An 18,320-nucleotide genomic window follows, 5' to 3' on the forward strand; every position below is an offset into this window, starting at 1 on the left:
AGAGAGCATTGCCTTGTCATCTTAGCCTCAGTTAACTTCTCTTGTTACATTGTTTTACTTTCCAAAAAATCCAATTCAGTTCAAGAACTTTTACTTAACATTGATCCTGGTCAAGTTAAATACAATGTAACTTTTGATACAAAAAGTTTCTCTTCTTCTCCCTTATACCCCCCTCCTCTGGCCGTGTGTGTGTGTGTGTGTGTGTGTGTGTGTGTCTGTGTGTCTGTGTGTAAGTGGGAGCAGGTATACCGCACACAGGATGAGTGGAATTTCTAAACATTCCTCACATACTGGTGATATGCAGAGATAGCGGGTCCCATGAGCTGAAGTGGACAGACATGAGGTCATGCTCTCCTGCACTAGCTCATGCCCTTGCTGTTCTCTAACCTAAGAATCGTATATTTCAGGATGTTCTCAACTCGGAAACAACAAGGAGCTTAAGAAGTTACAGTTGACTACCATAACTCCTTGTCTCAGTCTGGCATGAGAACACAACGTCAATTGAGTAGACCAATAAAGAATTCTGACACTGGCAGAGGCTCTGTAATGCAATGCCATAAAGAAGATTTTGCTGAAACTACTCTGGACACACAAGCATCACTATATATTTTTTTTCTGGTCCCATTTTGAAAGGTCACCAAAGAAGTGCATGCCACAACACGGCAGACACACAGCCTAGGACTTAACTTTCCAGCATAGCTTTTTAGGATTACTACAAATCTTTGCTTGTGTTTTATTGTTTATGACAGTCTCACAACGTAGTCCAGGTTGGTCTAGAACTTGTGATCCTCCTGCCTCAGCCTCTCAAGTGCTGGGATTATAGGCCTGTGCCATGGCATCCAGCTGATACAGCTGTGGACTACCATAGTTGAGCAAGCGTTCATTAGGAGATGAAGATCTATGCTTATGCTATCCTAAGATTTTTTTCCTTCATGCTGTGTGTCATTCAGTTATCGGGCTAAGTGAGGTGACATTAGAGTCATGTCTGATGAGTGATTATACAGCAACAAATGGCACTCCCTTATTTTAAGGCCATTTGGGGCGGGGGTCATGTTCTCAGGCTGAATGAGTTCAGAACGCTTACCTTTACACCAATATCTGAGGAAACCTTCACACACTCTGTCTTCATTAGCTATTATTGGGGACATATATTCTAATGGCTGGGGCCTACGAGTCTTGGACAAATCGAAAGTCTAGGACTTTCTTCTCTTCCTTTGGTCTTTCACACCCCTCCCTCCTTCCCTCTCATTTTCCCTCTTCTCTTTTACCCTTTCCTTTCTATAGGATTTCACTGTGCATCACACCCTTGAATCTACTATGTAGTCCAACCTGGCATCTTGTGGTAATCCCCTGCCTCAGAGATAGGAAAATGGGAATATACAACCACGCCCATCACCCAAGACTTCCTTATAAAGGTCTAGAGTCTCCTCTTCTCTGAACTTGGGGCTCACAGCTGCTGTGACTCTTTGATTGCTGTCTGTATGGAATACCACTGTGAAGTCGATTTTTCTGGTTTTGGCTCTTTCCTATTTCTAGGGGGTAACTGATGTCTTTGTTTTCTACAGGTTCATGAAGCTTGTACGTCCTTTCTGTCTATTGACTCCCAGTCTCAGGTAATTTAATCTGCAGGTGTTTCATTACAATGTTGGCATTTCTTGGTACATAAAAATCTCCATTTCTCCCTTTGAACTCTTCTTGAACTCACTAAGACTTGTCACATATTAGATGCTACTGCATTATCTCCAGGTAATGTCGGCACTATAGGCTTGTGCTTTAAAAGGCTAGCTTTTCCATCTTTAAGTAAAATAAATTTACTTTTGGAAACTGTGGACTATGAAAATGCTAATTTTAAGATCAAATTTTGTTTTAAAAATACAATACCCAATAACCATGTATTTTTGCACCAGAACCAAGTTTTCTGGGTGGGCTCCGACAGTGGGCCTGGGTCTCCACAGAGCTGAAGCAGATGCCACAGGAGTATAGTTGATCAGCATGCTGGCAGATAGACAGAAGGCTGAACTGTGTGTTCCTGGCTTCCTGCTTCCAGGATAGCCAGGAGGTAGTTCGCTCCTCTTCCCACGGGAGGGGGGAGGACTGAGTGTTAGCACTGTTCTTCTATGGGTGGAGGGAGAAGACTGAGTGTTAGCACTGCTCTTCCATGGGTGGGGGGAGGACTGAGTGTTAGCACTGCTCCTCCACAGGGGGAAAGGAGGAGCAGGGAAGACACTGGTCACCTTCACACCATTCACTGACACTTCCACCTGCATTTCTGAGTGCAAGGACCCAGAGTTCACCTTACTGAGTTTCCTTTAGTCAGCTCTGCCAGGAACATGGAGAGAAACTAATGTGCCTCAACTGCACCCTCTGGCCAAGGCCAGGGGACTCTTCATCTGGTCCTCCTGATGGGATCAGAGCGGTAGACGCAGAGGAGCAGGCATGTGAGTGTCTGTTCCTGGCTGGAGAGGTTCCCCTGCCAGAACATAAAGGCATTTGCTTGGGCTTTGGGAGAGGGGAGGGAAGCAAGATCTTTGGAACACTATTTCAAATTCATTCTTTAAAGCCCAATTTCTGCTTATATTACTTTCTCACTGCTGTGATAAAAACATCCCAAGGAAAGGTACCTGAGTGCGGAAAGGTTTGCTTTTGACTCATCATCGGGGAATCCAGTCCGTCATGGCAGGGGACATGTGATACAGGAGGGAGCAGGAGCTGGCTGGTCACACTGCATCAGCAGGCAGGAAGCAGATAATGACAGGGAGTGAGTCTAGGCTACAAAGCCTCATGGCCCGCCTACAGGGGCCTTCTTCCTCCAATAAAAACACCACTGCCTAAAGACTCCACAGACTCCCTTAAAAGTGCCCCAAGCTCACAACCAGGTATTCAGACACTTGAGTCTCTGGGAGACATACTCAAACCACCAGAAGCACCTTCAGGTGAATGGCTTGGGGATATTAGCACGTAAGTCTTTGTGTTGAACTTAAAATTCAGTAACAGCTTCAGAACAGTTTTTATACCCACAATAACCACTGTATAGGTTTTATTTAAAAAAAAACTTATTTAAACTCTATCAACATTAACTTTTGTAATATTCTTTTTCTACTAGTATGTGTGGCACCTACATGCATGTGTCTGGGACAGGAGTGGTACAAACTGTACATGTGTGCCTATGCATGTGAAGGCTCAACATTAATGTCAGGAATCATCTTCCATCACTCTCTGACCTTATTTGCTGGGGCAGCAAACACAGACGTTGTGTGGTCTCAACCAAACACAGACGTTGACTATATGGCTCGTCTTACTACCCAGCTTGCTCCAGGGATCCCCTGTGAGGACCTTTTGAGTCTAGAATGGGGCTGACACATTCACTTAGCACTTATGTGAGTTCTGGGATCCAAACTCTGGTCCCCACATTTAAGCAACAAGACCTTTAAGCACTGGGCGAGCTCCCTAGCTCCACAAATTAACAAGGTCTCTATCGGACCTCGTTTCTGTGCATCCTTTGAAAAGGAGCCTGGCATATTTCTGTCTTTCACGTTGTTTTTTAAAATGTTTTTGGTTTTTTTGGATTTGGCTTTTTCGAGACAGGGTTTCTCTGTATAGCCCTGGTTGTCCTGGAGCTCACTCTGTAGACCAGGCTGGCCTCGAACTCAGAAATCCACCTGCCTCTGCCTCCCAGAGTGCTGGGATTACAGGCGTGCACCACCATCACCCGGCTTGTCTTTCACATTTAAATGTATACTTCAACATATTTTCAGACTTTAAATATTATTAACTGTTTATGAACTGTTATTTTATTAATTGCACAATTATTGAATAGTGCTTCAAGATCCTTTTGTCAAATAAAAAATAAAAATCTTTAAGGTCCAATAATATGGGATAAATTACTACCTATCCCATATATGAAAATCTTTAAAGAATTACTGAGAATAATTGCTTCTTATAAAGAAGAGCTAGGACAATGCATTTATTTTGAAATATTCCCAGTGTAAGGTCAGCATTATTGCCAAACCTCATTTACTTTTTTATTTTTTATTTTTATTTTTATTTTTATTTTTTTTGATTTTTGGTTTTTTTTTTTTCTTTTTTTCGAGACAGGGTTTCTCTGTGTAGCCCTGGCTGTCCTGGAACTCAGTTTGTAGACCAGGCTGGCCTCGAACTCAGAAATCCTCCTGCCTCTACCTCCCAGAGTGCTGGGATTACAGGTGTGCACCACCACTGCCCAGCAAACCTCATTTTCAAAGGAGAAACGACCTACATATATAAATATTCTTCTTCAACTGAGATACATCTTTGATACGGAACATATCCAAATACCTTTTGGTTGTTGTTACTTTGGATTTTGCTGCATTTCTATATGGGTTATTTGAGGGAAAAAGACCCTTATGGGTTTTTATTACCAGATGTTTGTTGCAGGGAAATATTTAAAAAGAGTATGCCCCTGCCAACTGTCCCCAGGTTCAGCCTGGCGGCACCTGATCATGCTTCCACGCTAGTACAGCCATGTTGTTATATCCTCTATCTGTTGAGCTCTCTACCTGAGCCACAGGCTTCTGTTAATTAATTATTGCATGTACCACGCAGGCAATTGTTATCAGATTTTCATAGATCTAATCTGAAGGGAACAAGGAAGAAAGGACTTACTAGACTCCATACGTCAGCTCCTCATAGTCACAGGCTAGGTCTCAGTGGTAGAGCGCTAACCCAGCAGGTACATATGAGACACCTCCAGGGCCATAAAACAACTGAGAAACAGCCAACACCCAACAATAATGCATCAGTGGACGTTGATGAGCCCTCCAAAGCCTATTCGTAGCTAGAAGGCCTGGCTCCCAGGCCCACACTCTGTCAACCACAACCTCTTAAGGTAATGGAGAAGTCACCATCTTGTAGGACCTCATTTCCTCTACACAGAAGAGCAGCAAGCCAAGCCCTGCCCTGTGTGCCTCGCCCCTGTGTTTTAAGAACAGAATGGAAACAGCACAGGAAAGCATTTTTGTATGCGTTGGAATGCTATGTATACACGGTCCATTTTGTATTATCAATATATATCCAGCCGGGCGGTGGTGGCGCACGCCTGTAATCCCAGCACTCTGGGAGGCAGAGGCAGGTGGATTTCTGAGTTTGAGGCTAGCCTGGTCTACAAAGTGAGTTTCAGGACAACCAGGGCTAAACAGAGAAACCCTGTCTTGAAAAAACCCAAAATCCAAAAAACCAATATACATACATACACGTACACATACACGTACACGTACACACACACACACACACACACCATATATATATATATATATATATATATATATATATATATATATATATATATATATATATATATATATATATATATCCCAACAAGTTGCATGGAAGACAAACAGACAGGAGGAAGGAGACAAAACCAGACCTCTGTGGAGGAAGGATGTAAGGGGCCCTCCAACTGTGTTTCTCACCATGGCCATCCCTGGCATGGTGCTAGTCTGAGTTCCACCCTGGGATGCACTGGGAGAGATTAAGGGCAGTGCAGAGCAATCTTTTCTCACAGCTTCTAAATCGGGAGTACCTGCAGTGGTAAATTAAACCAAAGGGCTTGTTCTGCCCTTAATCCTTTCAGGAACTTCCTGGAGTGACATCACCCCCTGATTTCTGGCTAAAGAAACTAAAGTTTCGAGAGATTAAGTAACCAGCGTAGAAATGGAGTAGAAATGGGATCCACACTGCAGATCTCAGGCTGTTCAGCTTTTCAGCTTTAACGATTTACATTGCCTCTCTCTGGCCCCAGCTTTTCATTACTCCAGAATGAAAAGCTACTTACTTAATAATTACTTATTAAGGAACCAATGGCTCCCAGGCCAACTAGGCTAGGTCCCGCGCAAAAGCAGGGTTTGCCCCTGCTTGTCCATTTGGGCCACTCCCTACCACGCCCAGCTGGCAGCCAGCCGCAGGATTTCTGCCCTAATTCTGCCCTCTGATGCTCTGACAAACCTGATCCTGGGGTGTGCAGTCAGCAGCTTGGACAGGGTGGAACTCAGCCTAGCACCACGCACGGCTTCTTGTCCCTCCATCCCCATTGTTTGAGAGCAATTGCAGTATTTTCAAATTAGCCAGTAATGAGTAATGTTCAGTGAAGCTCACAGCTTTGGCATGTGCGTGCATTTCCCTGCAAGCCAGGAGACTAATCCCTAGCTGGCACTGCCCAGGTTATCTTAGTCATAGAGTTCCATGGTGAGTGTTGAGAAACTGTGTTAAGTGGACCACAGTGAAAACCTCAAGTGCTGCATAGCAACTGCAAAGAATGATTTGTTTGTTTGTTGTATGTGTGCTTGTGTGTGTGTGTGTGTGTGTGTGTGTGTGTGTGTGTGTGTGTGTGTGGTCTGTGTACATGAGAATGCATGCCCATGTCATTCAAGCAGACACCAGAGGAAGACATCAGGCATCTTCCTCCATCACTCTACACCTTGTTTTTTGAGATGAGAATCTCACAGAACCAGGTTTGCCATTGTGTTTATATTGGCTGGCCAGCAAACTCCTAGGATCTACCTGTCTCCATGCCCAATGCTAGCGATACCACTTTGCTATGCGAGACTTTTATGTAGGTGCTAGGGATTCGAACGCAAGATCTCTTGTTAGCTCAGCCAACTTTGCCACCTACCCAGCCATCACCCTGGCCCGAGGATGTTTCAAATTGTTCTGAGAGACATCAAGAGACTACTGCAGTTTCGGTGGACCACAGCAAGACTTCCTTGCAGTGCTGATAGGCCGTCCTTGGGCTTCCAACATCTGAAATTTCTCCCTCTGTGCAGATATAGTGCAAACTGAAGCATGGCCCATGTGTTTTCTCGTCTGCTTTAGGCATCTGTTGCATTGAGGGAGCTTTGCCGGGTAGTGATGGAGATTGTCCAGAAGCCTCAGGTAAGGCTCTGCCTAAGTCCTGTAGGCAACCCACCAGCCAAACAAATAACTTGAAGTTCCTCCTCCTTGAAGAAAATGTGCCCACTTTCAGAAGCCTAACAACAGAAGCTACAAGACACACTGACTGGGAAGAAGAAACAGATACTTCAGTTTTTCTGTTAGGATAATATTGGTAGAGTTCATACTCAACTAACTGCGAAATCACGTCTCCTTCAAGCATAAAATATAGTCTGATAGAGGAAGTTTATGATCGTATTGTTTTTATTTTTCTCACTCACATGTATATTGGGGACAAGAATGAAACTAAGTTGCTACGTTGTTACGGCCTGTACTTAGGACATGATATTTTGTTGTAGTGTAGGACCATTAAGAATAGAACAACATAGCCGGGCGGTGGTGGCGCACACCTGTAATCCCAGCACTCTGGGAGGCAGAGGCAGGCGGATTTCTGAGTTCGAGGCCAGCCTGGTCTACAGAGTGAGTTCCAGGACAGCCAGGGCTACACAGAGAAACCCTGTCTCGAAAAAAAACAAATCCAAAAAACCAAAAAAAAAAAAAAAAAAAAAAAAAAAAGAATAGAACAACATAGTTGGGAGAGCCCTTGACTAGTCTGTGTGAGGTCTGAGCTTTTGTCCCAGTACTGGGAAAAACAAGCAACCAGGCAAACAGGGAGGGAAGGACAAACTGGCCAACCACACTGTTGGCATTTGTGTCCTGGTTTCCGAATGAAATTATTCCATTCTTCTAGGAGAATCTTTTGTCCTAGGTAAAGACTGGGAAGGAGTGTGAGAAATCACATAACATTAGACTTCAGGTTCTAGGCTGTATCTTGGTTGAATGAGTTTTATTAATCAACCTCATTGAAGGTGAATACCTTAAGTTCTAAGTGATGTGTTTCATCAGCATCTCAAACTAATCCTGTGATTGCTGCTACACTCCAGCCTCTGAGCCTTCCACAAAGAGGAACCCAAGGAAGGGCACTTAGATAGTTTGAAGGCAAATTATTCTTTCTAGTGATGATGTCCCCCCATCCCCCCTATGAAATTTTCTCTAATGATAAAACAAATAACAGTAAATCAATCTTTGGTGCTGAGAGCAAATGAGAAATATATATATATATATATATATATGATTCCTAAAAGCCACAGACATATATTTATATGATTCCTAAAAGCCACAGACATTTTAGAGACAAAAACATAAAGATAAAGGGAAACTTATGGCAGAAAAAAAATAACTCATGGCCTTGTTTAGCGATGACAATTAAAACTATTTTGCTGTGATCTCTTTAGTGGTTTACTCTGGATACTCCATTGTGTGATTGTATTGTATTTCCCTCCCCAGCACTTTTAAACATTGATGATCCTTCCAATTACTTCCTATAAGTAATTTTGTAGAGAAGATCTCTGTCTACTTACTTATAAATAATATTTAATCAATCTTCCATTTATTTTGAGCAAAAGGTGCTAAAGCAATTTTAGTCCTATGCTTGAAATATAACATATGTGTTGTGTTTTACATTTTTACATAATTCATAATGTATTGTGAATTTCAAAGTATGTAACATGAAGTTTTATAATGAATAATGATATATATCTCTTCAATAGGAACAAAATGAGAAAGATAATACTAAGAGGGTAAGGTGATTTTCCTAAATACATATACTCTAATGGAATAAAGAAAGCCATAGATCTTTTATGGGTAACACACTTTTTCTGTCTTAACAGTTCTTATTTCATTATTCAAAGACACAGAAGTCGGGAAACTCAAATGTTGTGGTAAGTAGTCACAAGTATGTGTCTAAGAGAAAACTAATTTTTAAAAAAGATTTATCTAGCATACAATAAGACCAAAACTCATATAATATACTCTATAAATTATGTCTGGGTCTGATGGTATAGCCCAGTGTTTCATTGTTCAATACTACAGGTAGAGAAATAATTTTACATGTGAATAAATGAAAATTAATATTTATTATATACTTACTTTACATGTCAGTAACTACATGTGCCTTATATTCACTCGCTCACAATTTATTACCTAGTACGTGTCAAACACAGCTCCAATGCTCGAAATATGGTAATAAATAAATAAATAGCATGTAGAAAATCCATCCTTCATCAATTTGTGTTCAATGACAAAAGAAGTCTGAGAACAAATGAATAAGTAAAGCAAATTATTTAGGGCGATATTAGTACAAGAGAAAAATAGTCTCATCCAAAGACATGTTTTATATCAATTATTTCAAAAGACAAGTATCAGTGCTAACTGGAAAGATCACCTTCTATTCTTGTTTGTAATCATGAGGTAGATGTTCATTGTAAGAGTTTCTATCGGAGTCCTGAGAAATGAGATATGAGAGGGTCCAGTTTTGATTCACATCAAACTCATGTGGTTTCTTTCAGTGGTAGTTTTGGTTTGTTTGGTTTTGCTTTTCTTTTCTTTCCTTTCCTTTCCTTTCCTTTCCTTTCCTTTCCTTTCCTTTCCTTTCCTTTCCTTTCCTTTCCTTTCCTTTCCCTTTTCATCCTGATTACTGCTCACAATTTATTACCCATCACTCCCTCCCACAATCCCTCCCCCCAACACCCTCCTCTTCTCCTCTGAGAGGGTGGAGCTCCCCCACCACCTGCCTGGGTACCCTTCCACCTGGGTACATCCTCTCCCACTGAGGCCAGCCAGCTAGAAGAACTCATATCCCCACAGACAGGCTTTTAGGCCGGCCTCCCATCTGCTCCCCCGCCCCCCCCCCCCCACCCCGCCACTCCGCTCATTCAGGACTCTCATGAAGACCAAGCACACAGCTGCTAGGGAGGCGTAGGTCTAGCCCTGTGTGCTCTTTGGCTGGTAGTTCAGTCTCTGAGAGCCCCAAGGGTCCAGGTTAGTTGACTTTGTTGATCTTCCAGTGGAGGGCCTAGCCTCCTAGGGGCCACAGTCCTTCCTCCTATTTTTCTATAAGAGTTCCTAAGCTCCATCCACGGTTTAGCTGTGGCTGTCTACATCTGTCTGAGGTGGTGACTGGGTGGAGCCTCGCATTGGAGGGCATCCTCCTGTCTGCAAGCAGAACAGAGTATCATTAATAGTGTCAGGGACTGGCGCTTGCCCATGGGATGGGTTTCTAGTCGGGCTGGTTGTTGGGTGGCCATTCCCTCAGTCTCTGCTCCATTTCCCATCCCTGCATTACTTGAAGACAGGATAAATTTGGGGTTGAAAGTTTTGTGGGTGGGTTGGTGTCTCTTTCGCTCCGCTGGAGTTCTTGCCTGGCTATAGGAGGTGGCCTCTTCAGGTTCCATATCCCTACTTCTGTGAGTCACAACTAAGGTCACCTCCACTAATTCTTCCCCCCCCCCCCCATCCCAGCCTCCTGTCTCATCCTGGAGATGCCCCTCCCCTCCCCCTCCCTGTCACTTGCAGATTTCCATTCACTCTCGTAGACATCTAGCCAATCTTCCTGTCCCTTCCCACACTCGATCCTGAACACCACCCCTACCCCCTTCCCATCCCCCTTTTATCCAGGTCCCTCCATTTTCCTCCTATAACCATTTTGTTCCCCCCTCTATCCTTGCCTGGACCTTCCTTCTTGTTTAGCTTCTTTGGGTCTGTTGAGTGTAGCATGACTATTCTGTATTTTATAGCAAATATGCACTTATAAGTGAATACATACCATGCATGTCGCTTTCGTTTTTTGCATGGATTTAAAACATACAAACTGGCTAGGCCTCGGGTGTAGAAAAAGGGTCCTCACCAGCAAAAGCAAGGCTCCAGGTTTGATCTTCTGCACTAGGAAAAATTAATGAATCTAGAATATTTATTTGACTATAGTGTTCCTTTTAAGCTTGGGATTCACTACCATGTTCAGTTTAGAGAATGAAAGGGAAAGTAGGTTTTAAACATGTATGTGGAAAGGTAAATATAAATTCAAATTCCAAGTGCGTGCCTCATGGGATAATCTTACATGTGAACAGATGAAAGTTTTAAGCGAGATTAGCTGCATACCAAACACAAGTTGCATTCATGAACAGATAACTGTTATCTAGGGCTAAAAGTCACCCATCTGTTAAATGAATTTAATCCTAGCGAGGAGGCTCGACTCAACCTAGGTCTTGCAGCTCCGGCAGGCAGCTGCATCTCAGGTGTGCGTTCATCTTCCCCCACGTGACATCTCATTTTTAGAAAGCCTGTCTGCGTTACCTTTTTCCACTACCAGAGCACATTGTCATCTTTGTGTCCCATGTTGTCTTGTTCCTGTTCCATTTCAAATATTTAATTTATGAAGAAGATTTCAAGGTGTATGCGCTAGGAGCATCCGGATAAAAATGTTTGTAAGGGAAAACTGATACTTTCAAGTTGCCTTGGTCTGGACCGGATTATTTTGAGTAAGTGTAGACCTTGACAGATGGCTTTTTCCCTCCTAAAGAGGTGACCTGGGGCTGCACCTGTTGCGGTTGTGACAGAGCCGAGGCCTTCAGCAAAGAGCTTCTCCTTAATATGGGGCAGCGGTTCCGCTTAAGATTAGCGATCTGCCCCTCCCTGTGATTTATTCACTACTGTTCTTTAAAGGGCCCACAATGGGCTTTCTTAGATTATATCTTTCATTTCCTTTTCTTGTCCTTTGACCTGGGGTGAGAACAGTGGGTAGAGACAGACAGACAGACAGACAGACAGACAGGAAGCCATCTTGATGCCCAGTGCTGAGGAGCCCCGTGCTCATCGCGTGTGTTCATGTCCTCCCAGTCCTCTGTTGTGCATCCGTTGCTGCAGCTCGTTCCTCAACTGCATGAGAGAAGAATGAAGAGATTCAAAGTGAGCGTATGTAATACCAACTGCATGCTGCCTTTGCCTCACTGCGGCAGCCCCTCCCGCTGACCGCAGCCGTGCTCCTTTGTAAGATAACGCCCCCCCCCCCAGGGTGAGCCTCTCCCTCGCATTCCTACTCAGTGTCCGCTTTCTATCATCGTCGCAGGGACAGAATGCTGCTGGTCAGCTTGACAGACAAATCAGGTTACTTTATATCTGTGGTAAGGCAGAGAATCATTGAGTGTTCAGTTGAACAAAGTAGCGCACTCTATGACAAAGAAGATGGGGGAGGAGAAAAAGTGAGGTACCATGTCGGTTCTCCAAGCCTAATTTCCTTTTACTACCTCCCCGGAAAGATCCCGCTACCTCCCAACAGCACCACCCGCTCCCACCACCAGACTGCTTGGTCTTTGGGATCCAGTCATCATATACCTTGGTTAACCGGCTTAAGACGGTTCAGATGCAATCATCACATACCTTGGTTAACCCGCTAAAGTGCATCCTGCTGTTTTCCCCCCTCTCCATGTTCTGACCCGGTCTAGCTCAAGCCCTTCACATTGAGGAAAACTGGACTTCCATGTCCTCTGAGACCCTCAAACTGAGAAAACGTGGTCGTGGTTTAAGAGAAAAGGAACTGCTGGGTATTTAGTCTTTAGGAAGGAATTGGAAATCCAGTCAAGGATAATTTATCATCCCTGAACCCTGTTGACAAATAGCTAGGGTGGCATAAATTTTTTTGTCCATGTGTTAAAATATTGATAAAAAGGGATTGTAAATATACATATCACAAAACAAATGTCAACATTTCATTTTTTTCCCATGGCTAACACAAATAGGACCTAAACCTAGTACCAACATATATGGTAAATATAACTAAACTTAACACATTCTTAACAAAAACTACATTTACAATGGCTCTTAAAAATAAACCTGATGCTCTTAGTGTTGAGAATCTTGGGTAACATTTTAAAGAAAGACATCACATTTTTTGTCTAGCATTGCCATCTTTGATTTATTGGGAACTTTCATGGGGTCTGCTACCTCAAGAGAAGGGAAAGTCACAGTTAGTTAAAGAAGGTTCTAAGAGCTGTCTAGGATGAGAGGAGACAGTTCACTGACCCTTAGTCTAGGGAAAACACACATACGCGCACACACACACACACACACACACACACACACACACACCTTCATTGTGATAGTTTCTTTATGGTTTAATAATTGTTACTTCATTATTATATTGTTACCATTACATAAATTAGTTTTAAAAGTCGAATTTAGGTCTGGTGTTTCCTTAACTTTGATGCTTTTTTTTTTTACTCTTCTTAAATCATGTTTTTGTTTTTGTTTAAAAAGCATAGTTAGATGAGTAAATGTACCACAGTTTATTTTTATGATCATTATCCGCCCCCCCCCATTCTTCATATTTTAGTTTCAATTGAATACAGCTATCTGCTGCTAACTTTAAATCTAAGAAGGGATTTAATAGCACTATAAATTTATAGAATTTCCAGGCCTGGGGTTATAGCTCAGTAGCAGAGCATTAGCCTGTCAGCATGTGAGGGCCGAAGCTCAGTTTCTAACACCACTTGCCCCCGAAATTTTAGAATTCCCAGAACAAAGAAGAAAATCAGTCAATATCAAATTAAATTTCTAGAAATAAATGCATCCTTATAACATTTTACTTTATTTCTACCATGTCTATGTTAGCCAGTAATAATTATTTTGACTATGTTATTTCAGTCTTACTATTTACCCAAAGAAGGATTGAATAAAAAAAATAAGATTGAGTAATATTTATACCTATGACCAATTTAGCACAGTCACCATTTTCTGTCTTGGGTGAGACAATTATAGTTGCAGAGAGTATCTGAAATCTTGAGACCCAATGTAGCAACAGAACAGACTAAATGAAGGTAACCCCTGAAGACATTCTTCCACAGGGCAATATTCTTAGGAAACGCTGGAAGCAAAGGATGCAAGAGATAAATGGGAAACCCAACAATAACAACACCAAAATCAATTGCAATAAATGTTGACTGTGATGACCAACATCATTTAATTTTAAAATATAGTTTTATAGTGGGATATCTTAACACTGAAAGAAAAACTTGGATTTTTAATGCATTCAAATATTTTTGAATGTTTGTTAGATACGTTCCTTTTGAGCTCTTTCCAAAAATTTTCAGTTACTGACATTTCTGTCTCCGATGACCACACCCTGAATCTTCATCTTGGTTTTGCTCTAAGTAATTAGTATATTTTAATTTTCACTGTTCTTTTTTTTTCTCTTGAATATATACAAGGACTTCTTTTAGACAAGGACCTAAACATATAATTTCTGAGTATACATTTTAAATACCAATGCTTCAATCTTAAGGAATTTGAGGGGTATAGTAAAAATAAGAATTAAGTACAGATTTTGAGAATTGGAGACATATGTTCTGTAAATCAAGGGTTTTGTGAACTTAAATAGATATCAGAGGCATTTCATAGAATAAAGAAGATGACCATACATATGAAAATTTTGAGAACAGCCTTGACTGATAAAGTTAATGCTCCCTATGAATTATTAATGCAGACAGGAAGCTACAAGTCAAATTCTGTGGAAACAATAAAATGTTGAATATTCTTCCCACGTAGTTTAGAATGATTTGCTTGAGTAATACTCTATAGCATGCTTGATATAAACACATGGTTGTTGCTATTTGGTATTTTTTTATTATAACTCTGCACATACAATAATCAGGAAAATGTCTTTTAAGGAACTGACTAAACATACATTGACCAAAGCTGTCCCTCGGCTCCTGTGCAGACGTCTTATATTCTTGCTTTAAGAGCATTCCCAGGTTATATTTTCCCTGTTCATATGTGACCACATCCAACATATTATTGTATTCTATCAAAATGTCAAACAGGAACTTTGAAACATAGTACACTTGACATTGACTTTCTTTTTCTTTTCTTTTATTGAATATTTTCTTTACTTACATTTCAAATATTATCCCCTTTCTCGGTTTCCCCTCCAGAAGCCCTCTATCCCATCCTCCCTCCCCCTTCTATGATGGTGGTCCCCCACCCACCCACTCCCGCCTCCCCTCCTTGGCATTCCTCTACACTGGGGCATCCGGTCTTCACAGGACCAAGAGCTTCTCCTCCTGTTGGTGCCCGACAAGGTCATCCTGACATTATCTTTCTACTTACTGATGGCTATGCATACAATTGACAAAATTCCTTTAAAAAGAATCTATAATATTAATGCAGAAATTAGTCTTAATTACACCATTCTGGGGATACTGGTAGTTGTTGAAATGATTTATATGTAAACTTAGTGATTCTCTCCTGACACAAATACCCTACTCAAGTCTTTGAGAAGAGCTAAAAGTAATATCGAGCCCCACTCACTGCGTTCTTATAAAGGCTTTGCCCTTCTTCTGGTGTTGCTTAATTTGTTATGTCATTCTTATTTCTTCTAGGAAGAATACCAGGGTCCTTTTGCCGGTCAAAGTAGGGGGTACTTTTTATTCAGGGTATGTATATATAGTATTTTATGATCAATAAATATGGGAATTGACAAAGCATGTTCACGGTGTGCTCACTGAACTGACTCCAGTTTTAATGAAGCTTTTCAGTGACCTTGTACTCATCCTACATCAAGTGTCTCAATGTGGTTTCACTTCCGACACTACCCTGTCATTTTAACCACAGCACCGCCAATCTCCCAATCTCCCTTTTACTACCCCTGTGTGCGACTACTCCAACAGCATTCATCTACTTCACAGTTTAATTTTGTGATATGTTGTACATGGGAAACAAATTTTTAGAGCTACTTCACAAGTCCAAGGAGTCGATTATTAATTAAGGCTTTGATGGAATAGGTTGCAAAAGCAATGACTATGTTGACAAGTTCTTAAAATTAAAAATCCAATGATAATAAAAGCTACCAAGGGAGATAGCTTTGTGACTCTGTTTATCATTTTGCATTTGTGTATGAAATCTGTTTCTAAACAGCTATGCCTTTTGCAAGATTTACTGTCTTAACATATAGCCAGAAAAGTTACACACTTAATAAATGTATTCAGCAATAATTTACCGAAGCTCTAATAGGTGCTAAGCAAGATACCAATGAATGGGAGTAAAAAGACAAGGATTAGGAGCACATACTGCTCTGACAGAGGATCAGAGTTCAGTTCCCAGCACCGACTTCAGGCAGCACACACTCTGAAACTCCATCTCCAGGGGATCTGGGGCTTTCTTCTCGCCTTGGTGGCCATCCATATGCATATGCCAACACACAGATATAGCCATAATTTAAGGTAAAATAAAATACTTAAAAAGATAAAGTTCAGCTTCTATACTAATTTACAGCCTGATTTAACAAACAGATAAATAAAAGCTAAGATCGATCATCCCTTGGTACATGGGAGATTGTTTTAAAAACCCCAAATCTGAGGTTGCTTAAGTCCTTTATATTAAATGATGTGCTATTTGTGTAAAACCTACCATATCCTTTAAAAGTCATCTTTAGGTGAGATTTGAGGCAAACATTTTAGCTGGCGAATGGAAGTAATAGAGATGACGTTACGTGTCTCAAAGATCAGACAAGACATATTTAATGAAACATTAGTTGAACATTTTCAGCTTGACATGCAAGTCCAGGTGGTGTTTCTGTGGGAGGATTTACACTATCAAATTGGAGACTGGACTGGACTGGATTTTGGAACTAGACTAACAGCAGGATTATATAAAACAGAGATGCCATAATTTCAGAAAGTTAACTTTGGGCCATCTTAAAATGGAACTTGAGAACAAACATTATCAAATGTTGGTTCCCTACAAGCAAAACTGAGTAGTTTCTAATTCATCTTGGTCCTAGCAGTTTTAGCAGTGCCTAAGAACTTGGTAGAAACACACATTTTCAGGCTCCACCTCAGCCTTAGTAAATCAGAAACCACAGCTGTGGGGTCCAATGAGCCCACATGTGTTCCGCCAAGGCCTGTCAGGCGACATCAAGATGTACCTGGATGTACATCAGGAAAACTCTTCTTTGTATCATTAGGCGTCTTTCTATGGTATTTACCTTGCATTATTAGTTACAACAATTTCTAACTTATTCTTTTGCAGCCACGCAATGGGAAGAGGTCAACAAGTTTCAATTAAAATGGTATGTGCTCAAAAAATGCATCAGTAAATAAATATGAAGCAGCACGTGTCTCACAACTGCAATCAACTTGGAAGTTTCCATTGGTCATAAACTAAACCATGCTCAAATATATTTCTAGTGTTCAATTGCATGTGTGCACTAACATTATATATAAATACTACAATTTTAGGGGTAATGCAGGCTTTAGAAAATGGGAAGCACTGGTATTTTAGGGATAGATTTGCTTTGATCCTAGTATTCCTTGGTCTGTGACATGATAGTAGTCATTCAAAGTGATTTTGGAGATGAGGACCTCATCATCACTTACTGAGCACAATGTCATGGATTTTACTCTGCACTGTTAGTCAGTGTCCGCTGGAGTAGGCCAGGATTCCCAGGCAGGAATGTCTGTATTCCAAATAACTCATACTCAAAAACATCTTTACAAATACAGGGATGCAGCCCAATTGGCAGAGTGGTGTCCTAGCATGCCCAAAACTACATAGCCAGTCTCAGACCAGGTGGAGCTACATGAGACCCTGTTTCAAAATGTGGCAGGAGGGGCAGCAGCACCGGAGAGATGGGTCAGAGGTCAAGGGTGCTTGCTGTTCATGCAGATGTCCTGAATTTCATTCTTCCACCTACATTGACAGGTCACAATTGCCTGTGATTAAGACTAGCTCTTGAGAATCCAACAGACTCAGACCTCCACAGGCACCCACCACACACACACACATTTTTAAAAATTTAAAAACGGTAAGGCATAAATTTCTTAAAGAAAAAAAGAAAATATGGGTGTTTGAAAAATTAAAATGTATTTCATCTAGATTATTCTAGAAAGAGGACAAAACTATAAATAAAGATAGAGATGAAAAGATAGACATTAAAACAACTTAAGTGAAAATCACCAAACACTTTGCAGACACTCACAGAGTGAAATGGAATTTGATTTATTTGGTATGAACTTCTCTGTGAAGTTGAGAAAATATAGCTTTATGATCTATTACCTAGGTTAAGGTCTATTCAGTCTATTTTGAGCGGGATTTTATTTACTTTGCTAATAGAATAGTAATTCAACAGTCATTTTCACCTTGACTTTGCTATCTGGTTACCTAAGGTCTTTCTTTATCCTGATAACATATTTATTAAGAAAATGAGTATAAAATATGGATGCCGCAATGGCAGATATACAAGTAAATAAACAGAGAAAAATTGACAGCTCTTATTTTATTCAGATATCAATCTCAGTACACGTGGTCCAAGAATATTCAAATGAGAACTCAAAGAAAATCCAACATAAAAGATCAGTCCTAACATTATGATCAAGGATTCCACATTTGCTAATGAGACAGAAAAGCAGCCATTCTGAGCCGGGCGGTGGTGGCGCACGCCTGTAATCCCAGCACTTGGGGGGCAGAGGCAGGCGGATTTCTGAGTTCGAGGCCAGCCTGGTCTACAGAGTGAGTTCCAGGACAGCCAG

The 18,320-nt window shown here is 41.2% G+C and overlaps 1 protein-coding gene across 1 annotated transcript in view; it reads left to right on the forward strand.

Moving 5' to 3' along the window:
* Nmu (neuromedin U) overlaps positions 1–16,857 on the forward strand; it is a 30,293-nt gene extending 13,436 nt beyond the window's left edge. The window contains exons 3-9 of the mRNA XM_052199697.1: positions 1,566–1,613; positions 6,847–6,906; positions 8,514–8,543; positions 8,634–8,684; positions 11,638–11,706; positions 15,174–15,227; positions 16,822–16,857. Coding sequence (XP_052055657.1) covers positions 1,566–1,613; positions 6,847–6,906; positions 8,514–8,543; positions 8,634–8,684; positions 11,638–11,706; positions 15,174–15,227; positions 16,822–16,857 — 348 coding nt within the window. The remainder of the gene's footprint in view (positions 1–1,565; positions 1,614–6,846; positions 6,907–8,513; positions 8,544–8,633; positions 8,685–11,637; positions 11,707–15,173; positions 15,228–16,821) is intronic.
* The last annotated feature ends 1,463 nt before the right edge of the window (positions 16,858–18,320 follow it).

Source organism: Apodemus sylvaticus, chromosome 11 (genome assembly GCF_947179515.1).
Source record: "Apodemus sylvaticus chromosome 11, mApoSyl1.1, whole genome shotgun sequence".
Classification (NCBI taxonomy): Eukaryota; Metazoa; Chordata; class Mammalia; order Rodentia; family Muridae; genus Apodemus; species Apodemus sylvaticus.